Here is a 26,236-nt window from a genome sequence, read left to right as displayed (position 1 = left end):
CTGGGCTATGAGTATGGTTAGATTTGGAGGTTTTGCTGCAGGGTTTGTGGAACTGGGATGATTCTCAGCCCACCACACTACCAAGGATGCCCAAGTTTTCAGCTGGTGTACCTATGACTTTCATTGTCTTGGTATGTCTCCCGAGATTAGTTATAAAACTGTGGAACAACAGTGTACAAACTGAAGGCTATGGGATGTGACTGTGGCTGCTGGGCTTCCTGGTCTTCCTGTTTTTAATTTTCAAATGGAATCTAATTTTAATGTGTCACAGACTTACCAGCGTTACAGACCAGTATCAACTTCAAGTTCAACCACTCCATCCTCTTCACATTCTACCATGAGCAGTTCACTCTATGCTTCCAGTCAACTAAACAGGCCAAATAGTCTTGTAGGTGTAACGTCTGCTGTTTCCAGAGGATTAACAAAAGAAAATGAAAGAGGTAAGAAGAACAAAACCTGAAAGCCATTTCTTTCTAATAAGCTTTGAATATCTTTCTCCTAATATGCACTAAAGTAGAACCTACACTAAAAAAATTAATTTTAATGGCTGAGAATAGGGAAAGTAAAAAAGAGGGGGGAAATAAAATGATAGATCAGGCATAGGAAAATACAACTCTTTATAACCTAGAGTGGCATGAAATTTTGTATATTTACCTCTACCAAAAAGTCGTAATATGTAAAAATTGGTGAGAAACTTTCTAGGAGTGTTTCATTATTATTGATAATTAAGTATCAAGTGTGTCTTATACTTAGTTTAAAATAACATTTGTTGTCTTCATTCTCAAAAACATCTAATGGGAGATACAGACAAAAATGTTTATGAGAAACAAAATTTCTCTTTATAGAGTTTCAGAAGACTTCACAAAATACTGACTTAGAATTGATTATACATCTTCCTTGCCAAATACTGTCAAGATGCATTGATTTACTGTAATTCTTTACAGAGGGAGAAAAGAGAGAAGAAGAGAAAGAAGGAGAAGATAAATCACAAAGTAAATCTATCAGAGAAAGACGGCGACCTAGAGAGAAAAGAAGATCTACAGGAGTTTCATTTTGGACACAAGATGTGAGAACCTACTAAAATATACTACTTGATAGTAGGCTTAATCTGTTCAGTTGTACAGAGCTAAAGATTTTATGTGTTTGTGATAATCTGCTTGGATGGCAAGTGAGGATAGTACTCTTATCTCTCCAGCCCAAGGATGGTTTTTAGGATCCACTTTTTAATCAAGCATGCATTGAGTTTTGTTCTAATCCAAAAGAGCACAAGTAACCTTTTCTCTTTTAACCTATACCACACAACAAAAAGAACCAAAAATTTTGGCCAAAGAAAGGGTGAGGTGATGTTTTTCAATACTTAGCCTCACCACTTTTTAATTTTCAGTTCCTGTGGTCTCCTTTGAAATCACAATGCATAAAAAACAGCTCATGATTTATAGCTAACATTTATATCAATAAATTATACTATCAGCAGCATAGATTTCGCCTTTTTGCTTAATAACTTCACATTCTTACAAAATGCTATCTTGCATAAGATTCTCCCGACTGACTCAAAGGGCTGCTGTGCATGCTTTTACTGGGAACTGTGTATATTTTTTTGTTTTTGTTTTTTAATTAAAAAAAAATTTTTTTATACTTACAAACATGATTACATTTCAGTCATACAATATTTGAATACCCATCCCTCCACTAGTGCCCATTCTTCATCACCATGTTCCCAGTATCCCTCCTGCCACCCCACCCCTTCCCACCCCCTCCCTCTGTGACAGACACATTCATTCTCTCTTCCCCCCCCATCCCCTCCCTCTCTTCCTATCCCTCTCTTTCTCCCTCTCCCCCTCTCCCTCATCCTCTTTCCTTCTCTCCCTCTCCCTCCCTTCCCTCTCACCCCTGTCTCCCTTCTCTCATTATGGTTTGCAATACTAAGCAGCCATCATGTTTGGTCCATAGCCTACTTTCACCATGCATCTCCCATCCCGAATGAGCCCTCTAATCATCATTTACTTAGTGGTTCCTTCCCTATCCCAATTTTCTCCCAATGCGTGAGACTGTTTTCTAAGCCATGGAGCAATCCTTCTGGCCCTTATTGCTCCTGTCCGTAGGTGTTAGTCTCCTGTTTATGTATATACTTTTCTGGGAACCCTGGATTCTATCCTAGCTTTGCTGGAGCAACCCCTGCTAGATGTGGTCCAAAAACAAACAAAATCTCGGATCTTTAGAAGAAAAGTTCTGTCAACTTTTTATCCTTACTACATGGATAACTATGCTCAAAAAAATTTATAATTTCCCTGGCATTTGAGCAATACCACAGGATTATAGTACTTGTTCTTGCATACCTCTGACCCCACTTCAAAAAACCCTGGCACCACATATGGTCCCCTGAGTACTGCTAAGTGTAGTTCAAAATATCAAAAAGGAAAAAATAATGTATTTACCCTAAGTTACATTGCTGAAAACATCTAACATAAATAAACAATGAATGCTTTAGTTTTAAAGTTAGGTACTTTTACAGTGAGCCTGGACCAAGTCTGTTTGTCGATAGTCTTCACCAGTTACTCTAATTCACTGGACATTGTTCCATTGCAGACAGACTAGTCATCCTCTAGATTTTCCTTTTCTTTTTTATACCTTTTAAGATTTGTTGAATTGTTCAGGTTCTCCTAATAGAATATTCCCACAGGTATTTTAGGCTTTTAGCCTAATGAAAACTTTTAGTTAATACTATGGTGTGCTCTTAAACTCCAAAATATTTTTCTAAATTAATAAACTGTACACATAGAAGAGTTGCATAAATTTTGTGAAATTTATAAAATATAGCTTTTCTTTCTTAATGATGATGAATTCACTGTGCTTGCCCATTATAGTTTCAGCTGCTGTATACTAACATTAACGTAAAAATACGTGTAGTATCATTACCAAATAAAACCAGAGTATCTTCTTATATTTGGCCCTTAATATCTTCATACCCAAAAGGAATGTGTTAATTTAATCAAGTTGTTTGGTCGATAGTCTTCACCAGTTACTCTAATTCACTGGACATTGTTCCATTGCAGACAGACTAGTCATCCTCTAGGGTATAAAAATTCCCACGTAAAAATCATTTTTCTTGTGATCTACTTGCTGGTTAATTGTCATTTAATTAGAAACACTTTAAAGTATTTATAGCATGTCTCAAGATTTTACTTTCTAAAGTAACCTTACGTCTATTTTAGAGTGATGAAAATGAACAAGAACAACAGTCAGATACAGATGAAGGATCCAATAAGAAAGAAACTCAGGTAAAAAAAATAATCTTGTATTCGTATTTTAGCACAGTGGGTAGGGCATTTACCTTATACGTGGTCAACCCGGGTTTGATTCCTCCGTCCCTCTCAGAGAGCCTGGCAAGCTACTGAAACTATCCCGCCCACATGGCAGAGCCTGGCAAGCTCCCTGTGGTGTATTCAGTATGCCAAAAACAGTGACAACAAAGTCTCACAATGGAGACTTTACTGGTGCCTGCTGGAGCAAATCAATGAACAGTGGGAGGACAGTGCTATAGTTTTTACTTGTGTTTATGTTTGTTCATGTAATATAGTTAGGGCGCTCAATGCCTACCTGCTGACAGTAAATTTGATTCCAAATACTTGCTTGGAACCAAGGGTAAAAGGGACTGGAAAAGACAATAAAAAATATTGTAAAGATAATGGAAATGTTCTGGGTCTTGATCTTTAGTACTGCTCTTCTAGATATTACCACTGTCAACTCATTAAACTCTATACTGTTAAGAGCGATAGCACAGCGGTAGGGCATTTGCCTTACAAGCGGCCAAGATGGCCGACCCGAGTTCGATTCCTCCGCCCCTCTCGTAGAGCCCGGCAAGCTACCGAGAGTATCTTGCCCGCACGGCAGAGCCTGGCAAGCTCCCCGTGACGTATTCGATATGCCAAACACAGTAACAACAAAGTCTCCCATGGAGACGTTACTGGGCCTGCTCGAACAAATCGATGAACAACGGGAGGACTGGACCGTGACTGTTAAGTGGATATAGTTTATTATATGTAAATTTATCCTCAAAGTGGCAAAGAAAAAATAACCCAAAAAAGTTACTGTTCTGACCAGAGAAAAGTCAGAGCAATAAAGGATATGTAGTAATGTATGCCTTACTAGATGCATTATAGTTTTGTAAATGGCTAATATTTTGGAAAAAAACAATTGACTTTTCTGGTTTTCTTTACGTTTGCTTAGAAATTTAGTCTCTCTAAAATACTTTCATATTCATTGTGACAGCTGATCTTAAGCACTCTTCTGAAGAAATGTTTTCCTCCTCAGTAATTAGGACAGTTTGAATGACTTAATGTTGCATTGTTGATGGTGATCCCCTACTTTCCCCCAACTCAGGGATGATTATTGTTGGATGATATAGAAAACTGGCCTAGTTAAGCAACTCTATTAACATAACCTCAGAACTGTACATCTAGGCAAATTCTAATCTGCAATATAAATTTAGTACAGTCTATCCTAAATCTCCATTTTGATCATTGTCTTTCTATTGACTCCAGCTTCTAAGTAAAATTCCTTTTAGTGGAACCAGATAGTACTGGGTTAAGGCATTTGTGACCCCAATTTGATCTCTGCTACCACATGGTCACCTGAGCACTTTAAGTGTTGTTTGTCCCCTCCCCCCCAAAAAAAAATTACTTGATAGTCATTATGAAAATGGCTGTTCAGTTTGCTACCTGTCATTTCTGTGATTCCTATCCTGTAACTTTTAATGGCTGTCAATCATGTAATGAATGAACATTACTATTTGAGGTTTTTATTTTTCTCTTTTGGTGGTAAGGCAGATTAAGGACTTCTAAGAGCAAGTTATTTGCAGTGTAAAGGTTTTGTAACTTAAACCTTTTGCCTATCAGTTATCACTCTCCTTTAATTCACTTGTGGATTATTGATTGTTATGTTTTGTAAACTCATTCATCACCTTTCTTTTCCTTTGGTACATTCTCAATTCCTATCTTTAAAGGTTAAACAGTATTCAGGTAAACTAAGGGGAGATATCGCTAATAGTAAGCAATTCCCAGCCGATGTTTTCCTGACTTGATCCCATAGACCTCAAGTCCCCCCAGGATGGTATAGAAGGGAAATATTTTTTTGCCTCCAGAGTTGAGATCGTGAAGCATATCAAAACATGTGTTTAAATGTTACCTTATATGCATTAAGATGCATTAAGTATGTACATTATGTATGAAATACATTAATACTGAGTAGAACATTGTTTCTAAAAAGAAAAAAATTACTAGTTCCATACAAATTTGGTTTTGTTCATTCCAAATAGAGAATTATTTCAATTGTGATATGTACTACCAATTCATTCCATCACATACAAATGAAACGACTCAAACTAGGTTAAACAGAGTTTATTGTATTTCACTTAAACTAAACGACCTCACATTCCTTTTCTTGATAGTACCAAATTATAATTTGCTTAAAAGAAGTAAACCTTGAGCTAGAGCTGGTACCACTGGTAAGGCGCTTGCTTTGCACTTGATTTGCCCTCGGTTTAATCCCTAGCATTCCAGATGGTCCCCCAGGAGAGCCAGGAGTAACCCCTGAGCACTGCTGGGCGGGAATGTGCCCCCCCCCCCCAAATAAATAAATACAAGCAAAAATAAAGAAGTACGGCTAGCCCCGGGTACAATGAATAATATACTTCCGTTGCATGCATTTAATGCAGGTTTAATTCCCAGTACTACAGATGTCCCTATCCCACAAGTTCACAAAAAACACAGAGCCAAGAGTAAACCCTTATAGTATATCAAAAGCCAAAACGAAAATAGAAGTTGAACCAACAATTATCAGGTTAATGAGCCATTTTGTTACCAACATTCATTGCACTGTGAAGAAAAAGAATGGTAGTTAGACACTGACCCTACAGTGTCCTTACAGTAAATTAGAAAAGTGGAAATACTTGAAACTGTTGGCATTAACGCTTTCCGTGATAAGTATGAGCAGCAAAATCTGTCAATACATTTTCCAAAGTAGTATTGCCTAAATTCAGTTTATAAAATCCAGGTATATGATGTTAAAAATAGCTTTCTGGCATGTACATTTTTGCTTTAAAATAATTGTAAGGTGACAAAAGGTTTTGAAAAATCTTTCACACAATTTGTGTGAAACAAAATAGTCCTTTAGGAGTCCAAAACATAGAATAGAGACACTGTTGCTGTGTGACACTGTTGCTTTGGTTTAGCTGCAAACCAAAATATGAGGTAAAAGAAAAAAGTCGATAATAAAATTTTATCACAGGAAATGTTTTACTATGTCATAATACTGTTCTCATCATTTCTAAAAACTAGGCTTTTATTGCTTGTGTTATTGTGAATTGCTTTTATTAAATGCTTAATATTGAATGGCAAAACTTCTGTAAGTATAGCAGAATCTGGAAAAAACCTGAGTGCCCGAGAACAGATGACTGGTTAAAGAAACTGTGGTACATTTACACAATGGAGTACTATGTAGCTGTTAGAAAAGATGAAGTCATAAAATTTATATACGAGTGGTACTACATGGAAAGTATCATGTTAAGCGAAATCACTTAGAAAGAAAGGGATAGTCATAGAAAGATTGCATTCATCTGGGGAACATAAAGTAACAAAATAGGAGATTAACACCCAAGAATGGCCGAGATTAGTACCAGGGATCTTACTCCATGGCTTGGAGGCCAACCACACATGCTAGGGGAAAAGGGAACTCAGATAGAGGAGGGAACACCAAATAAAGGTGTTGGGAGGATCCTCCCAGGATGGGAGAAGCATGCTGAAAGTAGACTATAGACCTAACATGATTGTCACCTATTTCCTCTTTTGCAAACCACAACACCCAAAAGGAGAGAGAGAACAAAAGGGAATGCCCTGCCACAGAGGCAGGGTGGGATGGGGGGACGGTGGGGGGGTGGGAGGGATACTGGGATCCGTGGTGGTGGGAAATGGGCACTGGTGGAGGGATGAGTATTTGATCATTGTATAATTGAAACTCAAGCACAAAAATATGTAAGTCTGTAACTGTACTTCATGATGTCTCACTATTAAAAATTAAAAAAAAAAAACTTCTCTAAGTATTAAAAGATTTTAGTAATCAAGAGTTTAAGTTTAAATGTTTTCACTTACATCATTTGTTGTATAAACTCAAAAAAGGCAGCAGCAGTGGCAGCGGTCTGTCTCTCCCGCCTCCCGCGTTCGGTAGTCTCACGCCGGTTCCCCCACCCTGGGGAGGTCGATGGCGATGGGCAGGCAAAGGAAGGAATGAAGACCAGGCTGGTTGGTCTTGGTTGCAGTTTATTCCAATCCTCTCTCCATCCACTCCTGTCTCTCCTCTGCCTCCCCTTGCCCATTCTTTTTTTTTTTTAATTTTTAATAGTGAGACATCATGAGATGGTAAAAAAAAAACTTATGCTCTCCTAGGGCCATCTCAATCTCAGACTACAGTGCGCAGGGCAGATAGTCTTTCCTATCCCTAGCAGGGTCCTAGTCTCGTCGTTGCTTTTGGATCATGACAACATCTGTCCATGATCAAGCTCTTAACTTATAGTTAAGAATTATGGCACTTTGGCCTGGCCCATTTCAATGCCAGGGTAGCTCACCACTTGCCCTGGGTCCATACAGTCCCTCGTCGGAACCCTGCTTCTGGGGTGTTAGGAACTAAGGGCAACTGAGGCTTAAGTTGAGAAAGCAGATGCCCGGGAGTGAATAATATTCAAAGCCAATTAAATCCTAAGTTACAAAAGCATAATATTAACTGTTGTTCTGTATCTATACAAAAAGCACATTGCTTTAAAATAAACTTCAAAAGACATAAGGAGAGGAGAAAGGCAATATTAACTTACAGTACAATTTCAGTGTCCTAGAAGGATCTGACCTTACAAATTAACAGATTCTGATTAGGGGGGAAAGCTGATTAACTGGTTGGGAAGGAGAGCATAGGGAAGAGTTTGCAGATAAACAGAATGAAAGTGCCTCAGGAGTACTGTAGTAAACCTGAGTTTCTTGTGGCAAGGGGAAAGGGCAAACCAATTAAGCATAAAATATTTGAAGCTATATTCCAACAATGTCACTTGTCATCCCATTGTTCCATCGATTTGCTCGAGCAGTCGCCAGTAACATCTCCATGCATCCCTGTTGCGTGCTTTCATAGCCCAATGGCGTATTGGAGGGCTCTCGCAGAGTCAGGGGAATGAGGCCCATTATTGTTACTGTTTTTGGCATATTGAATACACCAAGGGTAGCCAGGCTCTGCCATGGTTAAATGTTTTACCGTCAAGAAACTATAAAGAAAATATTAACAGATTTGATAATTTAAACATATAAAGGTGGGACCAGGAAGATGGCCCAAAAACTGGAAATTTACATATGTATTTCAGATTTTGCATAAACATTTAAAGATTGAGATTTTCATATGTATTTTAGATAGATGTTTAGATTAAGTCTTCTTAATTAGATTTCAAACAATCCCAAAGGAACCCAGTAATTTTCCAGTGCACTCTAAGATAAATACTATGAGAAATAACATACCTAAAATCATGAATTTGATTACCATTTCTCTAGTTTTATTACAGAAATTACAGATTTAGTGAATATTTTAGTAGAAAAGGTTGTAGGTAAAGATGATCATCTCAAAAAAGTCTTTGGCCTCGATTAAAACTTTTACCCTAGTGACTGTTTAGGTAAGAGTTATTGGAAATTAAAGAAAATAAGGCAATACAGTAGGCCTTGAATGTGTGAGGCTTCAGTTTGATCCCCAGCACTAAATAATAACATCCATCACTGTTTTCTGTTTCCTAGCTAAACTTGAAAGATGTGTATCTGGATTGTCAGAAAGTAAACTATAAACAAAATTTTTCAGTATCATTGTACATATAATACCTTAACTATTCATTTGTTTGCTTTTGATATTGTTGTCATTAAAAAAAAGGCAGAAAAATGAGAAAAGTTGTTGCTTTGAAATGTCACATAGTACATTTTTTAATTACGGTGCTTCTTTCTACTAAGTGGGTATTAATTGCATGGACCCATTTTCTCTTAACTTTACAATTAAATACTATGCCCATAAATTGCCAGATGTAATTGTTTAGTACTATGCAAGTAACTCCATATATTGACTTTGTGGAGTAAAATTTTATAAAAGAACATCAAGATTAAAATTAAAACATTCAGATAAGTAGTGAAATAGTAATGGTGTTATATTTAATTGATAAGCAATATTATTTAATGAGAAAATTAAAATTTAGCGTGTTTCTTTTTCTTTCTAGACGGATTCCATTTCTAGGTATGTTTACATTTTATACTGTCCTTTGATTCTCATTCTTACCTGTTTTAAAAGTATTTCTAAATGTTCATGGATTTTATAAGTTGGTAGAATTCTTGAGCAGTAAGAATTTATAGACATTTAGATGAGCTGCTATCTTGTTTTTGTTTTTTTTTTTTTTTAACAGTGATACCTTAAGTTTTCCTAAGCTTCCTAAATTAGCTCAGTATTATTTTCAGTATTAACATGAGGGGCTTGTGACAATTAGGTACTCAGAATCTTTTATTTATATTTGATTTTTTTTTTAATGAAGAAAACCACTGACGACACTGAAGTATTTGTGTAATCAAAAACTTCATTTCAAAGTACCTCCACAATAATCTTGAACCTAATCTTCGTTCCATTTCTCTGCTTCATGATTGTTCAACAAAACCACGTGAAATCCAAGAATAATTTTCTGTGTCCTGATGATCCTACTGAATTGAAATACAGGGCTAGGAGATAGCTTGGCAGACTGGACCACATGAGGCCTCAGTCAGGTTCAACCCCCAGCACCTTATGTTCTCCCCCACCCCCACCCCCAGCATTACCAGGTGTGGCCTTGGTGGCCTCCATAGAGCCTGAACAGCATTGTATTTTAGGGCCCAAGCATTGGCCTCTATGGCCCTGTTCACTGGCCAAGTATTAAGTAGCCCCTTTGAGTACTGTTTAGACACCCCCTCCAAAGCACTTTTTGTATTTTCCCTCTCCCCAAATAATCCAAGTTAAAATTTAGAGACAGTAGCATTTCTCAGAAACTCACCTGAATTCAGAACTAAGTAGTAAGAGAATTCTCATTTAAAATGATATTCAATGTACTATGTTAACTTATTAAATGTAAGATGTTGGTAATTTTAAAAGTTCATAAAACCACTTTTTAAAAAATACTGCCAGTTATTTAAAAACTATTGCTATAATAGACAAATTATAAGCAATGTTCTATTTTCAGAGATGTTAATACATGAAAAGTCTGTGCATTTTCAAGTTGTCAATATTAGTTTTTATGCCTGCATATAATAATACTGAATCCTTTTCCTTTCTTTTTTTTTTTTTTTTTTTTTTTTGCTTTTTTGGGTCACACCTGGCGATGCACAGGTGTTATTCCTGGCTCTGCACTCAGGAGTTACTCTTGGTGGTGCTCAGGGAACCATATGGGATGCTGGGAATCGAACCCGGGTCAGCCACATGCAAGGCAAACGCCCTACCCGCTGTGCTATCTCTCCAGCCCCTGAATCCTTTTCTTAATGGAAGTTAGTGATACTAAATATTCCCCACTTACTATGTATCACAGAAGTTGATTAAATAACATGAGAATAGGAGCTAGAGAAATAGTACAGCAGGTAGAGTGCTTGCCATGCCGATAGCCAACTTTGATCCCTGGCACCACTTAATGGTGCCTTGAACCCCAAGAGTGATCCTTGACCACTGAGCCAGGAGTAAGCCCTAAGCACTGCCAGAGTCGCCCAGCAACTTTAAACATATAGGTAACATGAAAATGTTTCATACTATTTTGTAATAGAAACTTAACATATACTAATACTAGTTTAAGTTGTAAGACTACAAAATCATTTTTGCTTTTAACTAAACTTGTCCTTTGAAGATATGAAACCAGTTCCACATCAGCTAGTGATCGGTATGATTCCTTACTGGGTCGCTCTGGATCATACAGTTACTTAGAAGAAAGAAAATCTTACAGTAGCCGGCTAGAAAAGGATGACTCATCTGACTTTAAAAAGGTATTTGGGTTATTTAACTACATTTATTTAAAATAACAACTTGTATTCAGTATATATTATTACTTGCCTATCATAATGAAATCAGCATCTCAAAGCAATTTTGATTTTTCATTTTCAGCACTTAATGATGAAGTTTAATAACTTTTTGCCTTTTAGGAAAGGGAAAAGTAACCAGGCCTTGCTTTGCTACCTTGGGTTGATTTTGTTTAAGCTAAAAGAAAGTATGCAGCGGGGAGGGTTATTGCCAGTTTATGCACACACATCAGTAGAAAACAAAGTGTACTTGACATTTCATAATTGAATATATTTTCTTCTAAGAAAAACTTGGTGCAAAATACTGTTCTGGGATTAAGCATGAAGTAAATGCTGGGAGACGCAACAATCTGGATTTCTAAAATGAGTCTTTATATTATGAACTTCACTTTATGAAGCTGATAAAATTAATTGTAGAAAAAAGTAGCTTATGGTAGTTGTACATGTCCTCAAGTACTTAGCAAACTCCTAAGACAAGGAAGGGGTGATCGGTGTCAGCTTACATTATGATGATTCAGTCATTCAAGGGGCTGGAGTACCCGGGTACTTGCATTGTACTCAGTTGACGCTGGTTTGATATCTGGCACCACATATGATCCCCTGAATACCACAAGCAGTGACTCCTGAGCATAGAGTTAGGAGCAAGCCCTGAACACAGAACCTGGAATAAACCCCTGAATACTGCCAGGTATCACCAAGTACCTCAACCCCTCCCAGAGAGTGAAAAGATTCATTCTGTAAAGAACAGAACATTACACCATGTTAGCAGGTCCTCAGTGAACATGTAAACAATGGGAAAAGGATATTGCCCTTTAGTCTTATTAGCATCTTTCAGCTAAAAAGATTGGCAAACATTATCTTCATTCACAATCAGACTTGTGAATATCTGATTTTAAAATAGAAGCAATTGGACTGGAGAGGTAATAGTACAACTGGTAGGGTGCTTTCCTCGCTTGTGGTCAGCCTGGGTTCAATGCCTAGCACCCCATATGGTTCCTCAAGTATACCAATAGTGATCCCTGATGAGCGCAGAGCCAAGAGTAAGCTCTGAATACCATCGGGTATGTCCCTAAAACCAAAACTAGTAAAAATGAAAAAATAGAAGCAGTTAGGGGGCTGAAGTCGAGTAGAGTGATAGAGTACTTGATTTGGATGTGGCTGACCTTGGTTCGATATCTGGCATTATATATAGTCCCCCAGCACTGTGTGCAGTGATCCTCGGGAGAAAGCCCTGAGTACCATCAAGTGTGGCCAAAAAACTAAAAACTGAAGTGAAGAAAAAAAACTGCAGTAAAATAAAACAGAAATTATCCTTAAGTTACAGTTGCAGAACTAGATGATGGATTTCCTTTTAAAAAAAAATTGTTTTGACCAGGAACAGAAGTATGATTAGTAGTTAACTGGCAAAAATGAGAAGGAAAATTGTTCTAGATGGCAAGAGTGAATATGAGCCCATAGCCCTGGTGGCAGAAGGGAATACTTTAAGCATTGAAGTGATTAAATATTTGGTGTGCTTTGTTGACAGAAGTGATGTTGTAAGTTGCCCTGGATGTGTAGGTTGGGAATCACACTCTCCAGTGCTTTCTACTATTTTAAAGAAAGTTGAGAAATTATTCAAGAGTTCTTCTTATGTTGACATAAGAAATTTATGAGATTGTCCTTTAAAGTTAACTCTTTCTGTTATAAGATAGACTAGCAGGAGGTTGAGAACAATCTAATATTAGAGTGCACTAGGTAAAAAAATAATTATAGCCTATTAGTAGTGATAGTAGAGATGAGGTAAAAAGAATAGTAGAGTCACTTACATATTCAAGGAATTTTTGTTTCTTTAACTTCCAACAGAAGTAATCTAAGTATAAATGCACTAGATAAATCACCACACAAATTTGAAAAGAGAATGGTAGAGAAGCTCACAGACAGCAAAGAAAAATACCACAGTGACTACTTTTCCTCAAGCTATAGTTACTGAAACAATTTAGTGGTGCCTTTTAGATAACTGAATTGTTTTCATGAAGAAACTGAATTGTCAGATTTTTTGGTGATTCTTACATTTTGAATACTGAAAATTTTAGAACTTCCATGTAGGATGGAACCAGTAATATGGCTCAATAGTATAGCAGTTGTTGGAAACTCCGGATTTGATCCCTGGCAGTAATTGTGGGGGTCACATTATATATATAGGGAAATACAGAACTCCATGACCAAAAATTCCTTGTTTTACAGTCCATGTTTTTTTTTCTAATTGTAAAGCATTCTTTAATAGCTCATATGTTGTATGCATTTTTCTGTTTCCATATCATGAAGTAATCAGTGGGAATGTTAAAATTTTAGAAGAGCAGATACTAATTTGTTTTAATCTAAATTTTTATAGCTTTATGAACAAATTCTAGCTGAAAATGAAAAGCTAAAAGCACAGCTACATGATACAAATATGGAATTGACAGATCTTAAATTGCAGTTGGAAAAGGCTACCCAGGTTTGTACCTTTATTTTCCTCATTGTTACACTGAAGCAAATCTTACAAATAATTTATTCTGTCTAAAAATTTTTATCGGGGCCAAAAAGATTGTACTGGAGGTAAGGTACTTTCCTTGCACTTGACTAACCCTGGTTGAAATCCACAGCACCAAATATGGTCACCTCTGCATGGGTATGTTCAAACAAACCAAAGGAAAAAAGATTGATCATAAAAATTTGCATTGAAATATTCAATACAGTAAAAGTATTTACCAATCTTCTTAAAGCCAGAAATGTTTTTATAATGACTATTTGGGGGCTGGAGAAATAACACATGGGTAAGACCACTTCAATCCCTGGAGCCACACATGGTCCTCAGATGCTGCTGGGCATCATTTCTGAGAATAAAGCAATTTTATTCATTTGGCCACACTCAGCAGTGTAGGGGAGATGATTTTAGATGTTAATTTAAGACTCTGCCATTTACATATAATCTATTGTTTACGAAGTTTTGGGTTTTTTTCCCCAAGGAAGAGTTCTGTGACAGTTTATAGGTTCATGCCACTCTCCTCCTGCCCTTTCCAAGAAAAAGTGAGCATATAAAGAGTGGACATAACATCTGAGATTTTGTAAGGTGTAGATGTATGTTACAGTGCTTAGTGGTCCTGTGATTCTTAGGAAAATAAGCTTGAAACTAAAAGATAGCATGAAGGCTAAGGAGCCTGCTTCCTTCGTGTGCAGCCAACTCCAGTTCTATCCCTGACATCATATGATCACCCAGCACACTTAGGAATGCATCTGAGCACCGCTGGATATGGATGTTGTTCGAAAATATGAGAAGAAAGGGGGAAAAAAAGCTTGTTTAATTTTAGCAGAAGATTCTAGCATTAACACATTCTTACAGTACAACTCTTAAAATCTAGTTCTGATTTAAAGTGGCATTTCCCAGTTCAATAAATGAGCTTGTCTGCACTTTTTCACCATCCTTTTTTATATTTTTGGAAATTAAGTTCCTCACTTGAACTCACATTTTACCAGTTTTTTTTTCTCTCCTTCTCGCTCTAACACCCTCTTTTGTTTGATGATGTCTTGCATGTAGCTGACCCAAGTTCAATCCATAGTGCCACATACCATCCCCCAAGCCCAGCCAGAACAACAACAACAAAAAAACACAACTTGCTGGTTTACACTTAGACTTTATAGTAAACTGGAAAGACATCATTCTTCAAACTGTATTAGTCTCATAATCCTCCATGTATAAAAGTATTATCAATCACTCAATAGTGCTTCACCTCTAGACATTTGATCTTAATTTCCAGGGCTGCTTACAGTAATATTCTGTCCATAGAACTTGCCTTGTTTCCACTGCGTAGTGCCTTCTCTGTATTCCTCTGCTTTCTATCTGCCTTTTTATCTGATTCCTGTATGTCTTTATCTCAAGTCCTACATATGGGGGGTGGAAAACCTATTCAACTAGTTACTATTGTTAGAATGAACTTTTTAAAAATGTTTATAAAGGTGCCTTTGGTTTTTGTTATGTAAGAGAATTGAATGGAAACGTAATATCTCTAAGACATTTTGAGAATTGTGCCCAATATACTGACTTAATAAGAAGAGTAATTCATAGTATAAGACATTGAATAAATACTCGTTATCTTAGTTGAAAAATATATTAAAGATTATTTTTAAAATTCAGGGGTTGGAGTGATAGTACAGCAGGTAGGGCGTTTGCCTTGCACAAGGCCGACCCTGGCCGGGTTCGATTCCCAGTATCCCATATGGTCTCCTGAGCAGCACCAGGAGTAATTCCTGGGTGCAGAGCCAGGAGTAACCCCTGTGCATTGCCAGGTATGACCCAAAAAACAAAAAGAAAAAGAAAAATTCAGTAATATATGTAAAAGAAAAACCAGCAGATAAACTTTTAGCTCAGTTTTAAGTATTTTTCCTCAACAGCCTATTTTGACTCCTTTTATCTCATTGTTGCTTTGGTTTGGTTTGTTTTTAAGCAAGGTATACGACTACGAATATACATATATACACACACGTAATAGTGAAAGTAGTTTTGATAATTGCACAAGGTTTTTTTTTATGGGAAATCATTCTTTTAAGAACTGATCTTGAAATTCTGTTTCATAGCATTTCATTAAAAGACCCTGAGATCTTACCATATCCCAGCTAACCATTCTCCCATTAGCATCTCCAAGAAGTAAAATAAATCAATTTACCAAAACTTGGTTTGAAGGGGGCCGGAGTGATAGCACAGTGAGTAGGGAGTTTGCCTTGTGTGCTGCCAACCCGGGTTCAATTCCCAGTATCCCATATGGTCCCCCGAGCACCACCAGGAGTAATTCCTGAGTGCAGAGCCAGAATAACACCTGTGATCACCGTGTGTGACCCAACTCCCCTCCCCAAAATAAAAAATAAGTTTAAATAATCTTTTTTGTCATATATATTTCACCATATTTACTCATTGTGATTTTAACTGCTTGGACCAAAGCTTTTACCAAAAATATTAAGTTGGTATTCTACTTGAAAAATTGACACAGAGGGGTCAGGAGTGGACAGTAGGTATACTGGGAGGTGCTTCCCTTACCCATGACTGGCCCAGGTTCAGTCCTCAGTACCACCTATGATCCCCTGAACACAGCTGGTTGGTGTGGCCTAAAAACCAAAAAATTATTTTTTTTTTAAAGAAAAGAGATTGACACATTGGTCATAATAGTGCAAAAATATTTCTAAATGGGGAAAAAAAATCAAAATGCTAATGTTCATCTAATGTTTTATTGACTTGGCAGCATTGTTTCATTTGTAGTTTTGAATGTCATTTTCAGTCTTAAACATTTTTTGGATTTACTTACAGATCCTAAAGTGACCTATGAGCCTTTGTTTTACATTTATTAAAATCAAATTTAAGGGCCAAAGCAGTAGTACCCCAGTCGTCCCCTGGACTCACCAGGAGTGATCCCTGAGACCCAGAGCCAGGAGTAAACTTGGGAGCGTTGCTGGGTATGGTCCCCCCCCCCCCAAACAAGATAGAAATTTAAGACCAACTCCAGATAGATAGTACAGGGATTAAAGTTCACCTTAGAGCAGACCTGGTTTAATCCCTGATACTACCTGCACTTAGTCAGGTGCATCCCTGGACACCCCCAGACATTGTTGGAGTTGCCTGAATAATCTCTGACCCTTGGAACTCTACATTTGACTTTTAACAAGAAACTATTAGAATATATTGACTTGTTTTTCCAGAAAGAATATTCACAAAGCATGGAATTGTTTAAAACATAAAGTATGACTTCTAAATCTTTAAAAGAAAAGATTTTTAAGTCTTACGTACCGCAACCATAAAAATTGTGTCCAAAGGGATAAACAACTTGGTTATGAATCCCAGTAATGCTAAAGCCTCCTGAAAGGATAGACAAAGCAGAAAACAATGAAAAGGATTTCTGTTTTTAATTGCCACACTAAGGACCAAAGAGGTAGTACAGGTTAAAGAAATTGTGTACATTTGACCCTGGTTCCATCCCCCAGTCCATATGGTTTCCTGAGCGCCACTCAGTATAGCCAGAAAAATTTTCCAAAGAGAAAGTTACCCTGATTACCACATTAAATAGTTGTGTTTAATCAATAATATAAAGTGAAGTAGAAGTAGATTGAGAGATTCTGCACTCACCAGGCGAAAAGAAATTAATTTCATAATATGTTAAATGAATTCAAGTTAGAATTTCTTCCACATGGCAGTAGCTAAGAACCTTCATAGTAATTTAATAGCATTGGAGATTAGAAAAGGAATCCAAAGAGAAATAGGACCATACACCAGTGAGTGCCCAGAGTCACACAGTCACCCTTCCACTAAATTATATGAAAATGTGAGGAATAGTAATATATAGAAAACAAGATCTGTGAAAACCATTCTATTTCTAAGCATTTATTAAACTATTATTTAGTCTGAATTCTGGCTTGGCTTAACTCATTCCTGTGTACTACTTCTCCTGGAATAGAAAGAATTAATATTTCTCCTACTTTCCATCTCTTGCACATTTATTTATTTTATTTATCTTTTATTTATTTTTTTTTTCCAGAGACAAGAAAGATTTACTGATAGGTCACTATTGGAAATGGAAAAAAGGGTAAGTTTCCGTTTTGTTGAATGAGAAAATTATTTCCTCTTCTGTTTAAGCGATGAGTGTTTTGTTATTATTTTTTTTAGTGACTAATAGTAGTAGTTTAATAATATGAACTTGTTAGTTTCCTTATAGAATTCTATGATGTTTTTCTAGGTATGAAATTCCATTAAGTTTTAATTTTCTTTATTCTCTGAATTGACTAAAATTTAACTATTTCCCTTGTCTGAAATGTTCACATTGTAATAGTGAATCTGGTATTTTTCAAATACCATTTATCTTTTTTTGACTTTCTGTGGTGATATACTTAAAACATGACATCATACGTACATTTAATTCTTTGCAAAATTAAAATTTTTTAAAGATTGGGCAGATATGAAGCTTTTTTTCTTTAAGTTGAGAGTGCCTAAAGTTTGAATATTGATCTTTAGAATATTTTAAGTTAAAATGGATAAAATCCTTTTGCCACTTTATTTCTGCAAGTTTTTATTTAGCAGTAGTCTATTCAATTACTGCTCAAGTGACCCTAGGAATATTTAAGTGAGAAAAAGTTAGAAGTGTTGAAAAACTGCAGTACAAATGAGCCGGAGCTCAAGATTTCTGCCAGAGAAAAAAATTAAATCCCCTTCACTAATCTCTAGATCAAATAATAATTAGGAGTGGTTGATATGAGAGTATTTTCTTCCATTTCATTTTTTAAATGGCCCATTTACTTTTTTCACCAAACAGCAAAAAAAAAAAAAAAAAAAAAGGAGAAACAACTAGAGCTGGGAATGTAATTGAAAGGACTTGAGGAAAGAGTCCTGCATACAGGCTCCATGTGTAGTGCTTGGCACCACATAGTCCCCAAGCACTACTTGGTTGTGTAGCCTGGTAGCTCCCAACATCATTGGGCCAGTCATTGAACTGTCTGACCTGCACAGTGCGAGAGAGTGTCTTCAGTGCTCCTGAGCACTGCTTAGGACAAGCAGCCACTCATGCATGTATATAATAGATGTATATATGTATCATATTGGGCTGGAGCGATAGCACAGCGGGTAGGGCGTTCGCCTTACAAGCGGCCAACATGGCCGACTCGAGTTCGATTCCTCCGCCCCTCTCGGAGAGCCCGGCAAGCTACCGAGAGTATTCGATATGCCAGACACAGTAACAATAAAGTCTCCAATGGAGACGTTACTGGGCCCGCTCGAGCAAATCGACGATCAACGGGAGGGCCTTTTTATTTTTTATTTATGTATCATATTAATGTCTTTGCCATTTACTAAATTGTGCTTTTAATGAGTAGCTGTTTTATTCTGACTTCAGCGGGTTGGGGTTTTTTATTGTTATAGTTGGTCTGGTTTGGTGTGATTGGGGGACTACCCTGTAGAGCTGCAATACTTGGGTCACCAAGCATCAGAATATGAAGAAATTATTTTTTAAAAAAACTTCTTGGGGGTGGTTTTGACCCACACCCCACAGTGCTCAGGGGCTATTTCTGACTATACTCAGATGTGACCTATGGCAGTGCTTGGGGAACCATGTGTGATACCGGCAATTTGAACCAGGGTCAGCCCAATGTAAGACAAGCACTTCAGCTCAAGTCCTGTCTTTTCAGCCCCCCTAAAATCACTTCTCTAATCCAAAATAGTAGTCAAAAAGAAACACTGTCCTCCCGTTGTTCATCCATTTGCTCGAGCAGGCTCAGTAATGTCTCCATTTTGAGACTTGTTTTTACTGTGTTTGGCATATTGAATACGTCACAGGTAGCTTGCCGGGCTCTCTGATAGGGGTGCAGGAATCGAACCCGGGTCGGCCAGGCAGGCTGCGCGCAAGGCAAACGCCCTACCTCTGTGATATCGCTCCAGCCCAAGTTAGTAGTCAATATAAAACATTATGCTTAATCAGTTACTATTTATATTTGAGATAGTCACACTTTAAAACCCACACTAGTGTATGAAATATTTAGCAATTTCTAAATTACCATAAATATTACTATTATTCATCCTATTTTTTTTACCAAGAGATTTGCAAATATGACTCTTTTGGATATTGGGCCTGACCAGAAAGGTAACCCTCAGAAACTATTGAGAGACTCTGCCGATTTTTATGATTTTATTTTGTGGGCAAGTTAGATTGTACAGTGTTAAAGGCACTTGTATGCAGCCAACCACAGTTTGATCCCCAGCATCTCATGTGGTCCCTCAAGTACCACTGGGGGTGAATGACCCCTGAAAACTTCATGTGTCCTGAACACCAAAGAAAAAAAAGTTTTGTTTTTCTTTTGAAAGTAATGTTTATTATAAAAATTACAGCCAGAGAAGAAAAGTCACATTCCTATCATGCAGAAATGACCTCTTTTTATCTTTCCTTTTTAAATCTGTTTATATAGTTGGCTACTAAGTTCACATTTTGATATTAACCCATTCTCAATTTAATAGACATTGGTAACCATGTTAATAGTTATTTTAATATTAATAATTGCTAACATTTATTCAGCACTCTTACATATTAGACAGGCGCAGCACTAAAAGTGTTTCATAAGTATTTTCTCTTGGCCATAACTGTCCATGTTAACAAGTTTGTCAAACATAAGAATTGGGACCAGAGTGAGTCCCTCGGGCAAGGTGCTTGCCTTGCATGTGGCTAACCTGGGTTCAGTCCCCAGCATCCCATCGGGCCCTCTGAATACTGCCAGGTATGGCCCCCAGTTTTGTTTTTCTTTTGAAAATAATCTGTTCTTTATGAGAATTACAGTCAGAGGAAAGAATAAATTGCCTACAATTTAATTGAGCAGGTTACCTTTTTAATTAGAAATACCATCTTAATAATATTTCTAAGGTTTGCCAAGATATGAGGATTAAATGACATGATAGGTTGTAGTACTTTGTTTTTATGAATTTGTCATGAATGTATTTTTAACAAGGAGAAATGCTTTTAGAATAAAAAAAAGATTTTGTCGTAATAATGTTTGAACATGCCAATAATAGAGAAAGCATAAGATATTTGCAGTTCTTCAAGTAAGAATACAGAGTATCTGTTTTTCTTTTAAGCTATATACTCCAAAGATAATTAACATTTACAATAAATGTACTGATTTACTAAATATCAGCATTACTTATTAATCTGGAAAAATATGTCTTGGAAATAGTTTTGGTGTGATTAAACTAAATGTAAATGATTTGTATCTGAAAGGTGACCGGCAGGAGTCAGTATCTTCTGGGCGGTATGACCTAACCAAAGTTTTACAGCACATTAATTACGCTGCTTGCTTTTTTGCATAACACCCTAGAATGCTTATTATTTAAAGGAAAAAAATAATGTTACTGCAATAATGGATGTTGCCTTTGCCTAGCACTCTGAAACAAGTTTTAAACAAATGCTATAGTTGCTTCTTCATTAGACTCACTGCATTAATGCTACACAGTCTCAAACCTAAATATAAGTTGTAAAACCAGTGACTAATTAATGGTTAGTAAACATTGTGAGTGGAGGAGATGAACTTCACTTAGAACCCTTTGAAATATTATAGTACACATAGATTAGGCACGTTTGCTTCTTGCTTCTCTGCTTCATCACGATAGAATATAATTGCATCTTTCGTGTGAGTTTTTTGTTTTTTTCCTGTATGATCCTGTCTTAGTCAAGACTGAGGTTTACTTAGTTTATTCTGTCCTTAAGTCTACATGGTGGGGGAGAGGGGGTAGTTTGAATATATTGTAATAGCATCTTACTAGAAAGTCAAAGCTTTAAAAAAGAGCATCTAAGAAGTAATAAAATAATTTCTTTTAAATTTTGGAAAGCTCTTTACACTTCACTGGCATCACATCTTTTTTTACACTGCTCCTCCTGATTTGATTTTTTGTTCTAAAATGCCACTTTCACAATTTGAGAGAAAATTTAAGAATATCATCATTGATAATTAATACTGTGTCTTAAATTGATCTAGGAACGAAGAGCTCTAGAAAGAAGAATATCTGAAATGGAAGAAGAGCTCAAAGTAAGTTAGACCATGCTACCCATAAGAGTTCATTTTATGATTAAATTTTAGTCTTTTTCTATAAGTGTTATGTTCACATAAATTGTTTTCTAAATGATTATACGAATTGTCAAGTTCTCTATCTTGTACCTCTCTATCTTGAGCAAAGAGAATACTAAATTTCCATTCTTTTTGTTAAAAACCAATTTTTATAGCACTTTTGATATTTCATTATAAAGGGTAGAGAATGATCTCTGATTTTTAGAATGTTGGTCTTTACATTTTGGTCTTTACATTTTACTCTTCTTGGAGAATAAATGGTGAAAGGAAAATCAGTACAAAATCTCTCCCTTTGAAATAGAGGATATTATAGAGGATATTTATCTGTTATTCTATATTACCTTGTAATTAAATTTAGTTTCTTTTTAGCATATTACTGAATTGTTTGGGAGATAATTTTTGGATTTTGTTCGATGTTTAGTTTTAGGTTACACTGTTTTTACTCTTGTAAATCTCATGGATTAGTCTTTTAAGATTTAATTTCGTATATTCACTGTGATTCTTTACATTTTTATTGTGCTTTTTTCCATTTTCTTATTTTCTATTGTCTATTTCCTTATGTTCTGATTTTTACAGAACCTGCATCAAATAAATCAAAATCAGTCTCTGAGAGAGTTAAATGAGCGACTGCTGACAGAGAATAGGGCCTTGACGAGAGTGGTAGCCAAGCGCTCAGGGTTCTGTAGGCAGCTACAGGCTGTCAACCTATAATTTAGTTCCATCAATTCTTCTTGGTAGAGCCAGGCAGGTGTCTTTGTATTAGTAAGCGTGTCTTGAGCTCACTTTTACAAATTAATGCCATTGTGTCTGGAGTTTACTATATAACTGTTTAATTGTGCATGGCTTCTCAGAATGTCAGAAAGTGTCACTAATTTTTTTATTGCTACTTATAAACTACGATAAACTTAGAGTAAGGTTTAGGAATTTAAACAGAAGACATGCACTTTTGCAAAGCTTGTGCTTATTGTTGACTCTACAATAACTTAGCACTTAGAATAGAACTTGTTTAAAATTCTTTATTGGAGCCAGGGAATAGCCCAGAGGTCTAGAGCACACAAACTTTGCATGTTGGAGCCCTGGATTTCAGACCCAAGTTCTTTCTAAATGAAAATGGAACATAAATATTGTAACATGTATTTTATATGTATTAAAACTAAAACTTAAGCATGGATTACATCCGATTTTCAAAATATTGTCACTTTCAGTCACACCCATCTTAGTTAATAATCATTTGATTCTTGTCAGTCACAGAAGTAATCTATTATACAAATTACATGTTGTTTTATTTTTATCCATTCTGTACACAAGTAATAATTGATTGGTCCCAAATAAAATTGAACTTTTTGTGAAGATTTTGCTTGGAGTCATTATACAAGTAGCAGTTTTACCTTTTTGTGATTCAGGGATCCTTATACATTTTGAAACCTTCTTCAAAATCATCTGTAAATAATTTTTTTCTATATTTTGATGAATTTTTTTCTATATTTTGATGGTTTGAAGTACTATAAAATACTTCCTTATGCTTTCTACTACTCATATATTAATAATTTCCTCACTTCCATAATGAACACCTGCTCTCGTCAGATATTTTTACCAGGCACTTAAAATCAGTACTGTGGTGAATTTTTAAGGGATCATAATAATTGAGAACCAATCTATTTCTCTCAAATCTTTCCTAAATGGATCAGATACCTTGTGAAATAATAGTGAAAGTTGCATTGAAGGTATGGCGTAAAGAAAATAGAAAACATTGACTTAGATGATGACAGAAACTCTTAAAAGAACTCTCTTTAAGAGCATAAAAACATATCCTAACAAAATCAGGCTTCATTTGTGGCTTTTCTAATATGGTGTGCTTATGAGTCATAATATCAACTGAAGTACATTTTAATTGATAACCATGGAAGAATAAGTCTTCTACTCTGTATTTGAAACTAATTAGTTTCACAAATTGACTCTTTTTTTCTTCCTGATAAATGTTTTAGCCACTAGAAAAATATATATACACAGTATATAACTGACCAAGCTTGTTCATGTGTTTTGTGGTGAAAAAATAACATTTAGTTAGAGTAATATTTCATTTATCTTTTTATTGAAGTAAAAATTTTCCCTTTTTTTTTCTCTCATAGATGTTACCAGACTTAAAAGCAGACAACCAGAGGCTAAAGGATGAAAATGGGGCCTTGATCAGAGTTATAAGCAAACTTTCTAAATAAAAAAAAAAAGCAGCAAATAATGGAATTGCACATATTAGTTACCCAAATGGACCATACTTTACAGTCGATGGAAATCTGAGAAGAATCCTTGAAGACTGTCATTTTTGGATATCCTGCCAAATGCCCACTTACTCGAATTTGTTTTTGTTTAATTTCATTTTTTTTCTTGTATCAAGACCATTGTTTCATGTTAATGCAGCTGCTGAGAAGATTTTTTTTAATGACTGAGAAAACTTGTTTACAGCTCTAGCATATAAGGAAAGTGTTCAAGGCCAGATATGCCTCAGATATTTAACCAGTAAGCCTTAGTTGTACATAAATACTTTTGTGTCAACAAAAACTTTCAGCTCTCACAGAAGACAGTTATTCAACATTTTTTGATGTGCCACAGTTCAATTTTTTTATATTTAATTTTTTTTTCTTTACATCTAAGTTTGGGTTTGTATCTTTTCCTCCTAACTCTTCATGTGGCAGACTTTTCTGTGTTTCCACAGCTTTCTCTGACTGAAAAAAAAAAAAAGAGGGAAAAAAACACTTGTTCTTCTGATATCATTGTCATGTATTAGGTTAATGCTGTGTTGTCTCCCACCTGGAACTAAATTGCTTGGTGGAACATTTGCTTTCACTGTTTGTGCAATATGCATTTATTTCTTATATGAATGCTTTAAAGTCAGTTGAGATTAGATGTTTCTAAGACCCTACTCTCTGTCTTCATTGGTCACTTTTTTGTTTATGTTTGTTTTTTACTATTGTAGTATAAAAACGTTAGGTCTGTAATCTTCACATTTACTTTAGCAGGTACTGAGTGATGCTGTATATATAAATAAGTGTATTATTTTGATTTTTAAACCACCACATGGCATGCTTGACTCTTTTCTTACTTCTCTTATTTCAAATGTCTGTTAATGCAAAGTAGGTTACTCCATAATCGTGTTAAAAACAAAATTTGCTTAAAAATGTGATAGACTTTAAAAATAACACATTATATGGAGCCCTATCTTTACAAAAGTTTTCTACTGTAAAGTGCTTTTACTTTGATTTTCAGTTTTCATTTGATAGTATTCAACCATAATTAAAGTTGCATAAGATAATTGCTTCACATTTCACATTACCTATATTTATCTGAGTGCTGTCTAAAACTGTTGTGCTAGCCAAAGTAGTGATCTGAAATCATTTACAGATTTTCACCCCTCAGTTAATGGTAAATGCACTGTTATTGCCATGTGAAGAGGCATTGACTTTGATACCACCATCATGTTCAAATCATTTTATACATTTCAGTGGCCTTTTTTTAAAAAGAAAGGAAAAAAAAGCAAAATCAAGTACACAATGAAAAACGGCTCTTATTTGGACAAATAGCTTTTATATTTTCATTAAACCATGCAAAAAAATTTACATTTTTCTGGCACATAACTGTCTCCCGAACCACTGAGCAGTTCAGCCATTTGAATAAATTGTACATTGTAAAGCATATTGTAGCTAATTGTATTATTGATTGTATTGTATACTATATTAAATGTGAATTTGTAGCCCCTTCATTTTAAAAGGTCATTGTGTTCTACTGCCTATTTGGGATTGGGATAGGGTGTTTCGGTAAGCAGGATTTTAAATCCTCTTTCTTGATTGGTTTTATGAAGATATAAGGTTATGCTCTTACTACCAAGCTCAGGATTCTTGTTTTTTAAAGGTACAAGGATAGTTGTGGGAGCTTTATTTCTGGTTATATTTGAACTGTATGAATGGTGGGTCTGAATATAGAGAATTTCCCTGGTCTTAAAGAGACATAAAATATACAGATGACAGATCAGTTTGAGTGACTGCAACATGTCCTGGTTGCACAACAGTTAGACGTGCTAAGGATGATATTTGTGGAGTTTGGGTGTCTGTGAAGAATGGTGAAATACATGTTTCTGATATTTTCGTGTTTTGTATTTAGGTTATTTATTCTTTGTATCTAAAAACTGAACAGCTACTGTGCTATATTGATTTTATTGGTAGTATTGAGCAGACCTTGTTTCTGCATGAAACTAGTTGCAAAACCCACTATTTTGGAAATAAAAATGTATTTTGACATATACAAATAAAATGAATAAAATTATTTTAAATGTGTGAACTTTTACTGAAAATATTTTAAATTTTGTTCTGAGGTTTTAATTCTGCATGGGTATTTTCACTAATTGCTTTACTTGGATTCCAATTTGAATAATTTTTGAAATTGTAATATTGTGATACTTTGCACAACATTGTACATGCACACCTGTAAATGCAATCTTACTTGCCATATTTATGCAATCTGTGTACCAATTTGGACAAATGTTTATATATTTTACATAA

General features: G+C 35.7%; 1 protein-coding gene across 3 annotated transcripts in view; it reads left to right on the top strand.

Annotated features, from left to right (window-relative positions):
- PPP1R12A (protein phosphatase 1 regulatory subunit 12A) overlaps positions 1 to 26,000 on the top strand; it is a 133,209-nt gene extending 107,209 nt beyond the window's left edge. For all 3 annotated transcript variants that reach the window (XM_056114687.1, XM_056114696.1, XM_056114677.1), the window contains 9 exons: positions 272 to 440; positions 945 to 1,066; positions 3,213 to 3,278; positions 9,284 to 9,300; positions 10,919 to 11,054; positions 13,459 to 13,563; positions 17,627 to 17,674; positions 21,597 to 21,647; positions 23,816 to 26,000. In XM_056114687.1, coding sequence (XP_055970662.1) covers positions 272 to 440; positions 945 to 1,066; positions 3,213 to 3,278; positions 9,284 to 9,300; positions 10,919 to 11,054; positions 13,459 to 13,563; positions 17,627 to 17,674; positions 21,597 to 21,647; positions 23,816 to 23,902 — 801 coding nt within the window. In that variant the 3' untranslated portion in view covers positions 23,903 to 26,000. The remainder of the gene's footprint in view (positions 1 to 271; positions 441 to 944; positions 1,067 to 3,212; positions 3,279 to 9,283; positions 9,301 to 10,918; positions 11,055 to 13,458; positions 13,564 to 17,626; positions 17,675 to 21,596; positions 21,648 to 23,815) is intronic.
- Positions 26,001 to 26,236: the final 236 nt, after the last annotated feature.

Source organism: Sorex fumeus, unplaced genomic scaffold, assembly GCF_029834395.1.
Source record: "Sorex fumeus unplaced genomic scaffold, SorFum_2.1 ptg000003l, whole genome shotgun sequence".
Lineage (NCBI taxonomy): Eukaryota > Metazoa > Chordata > Mammalia > Eulipotyphla > Soricidae > Sorex > Sorex fumeus.
Note: the sequence above shows the minus strand (reverse complement) of the source record. Positions and strands in the feature narration are given on the sequence as shown.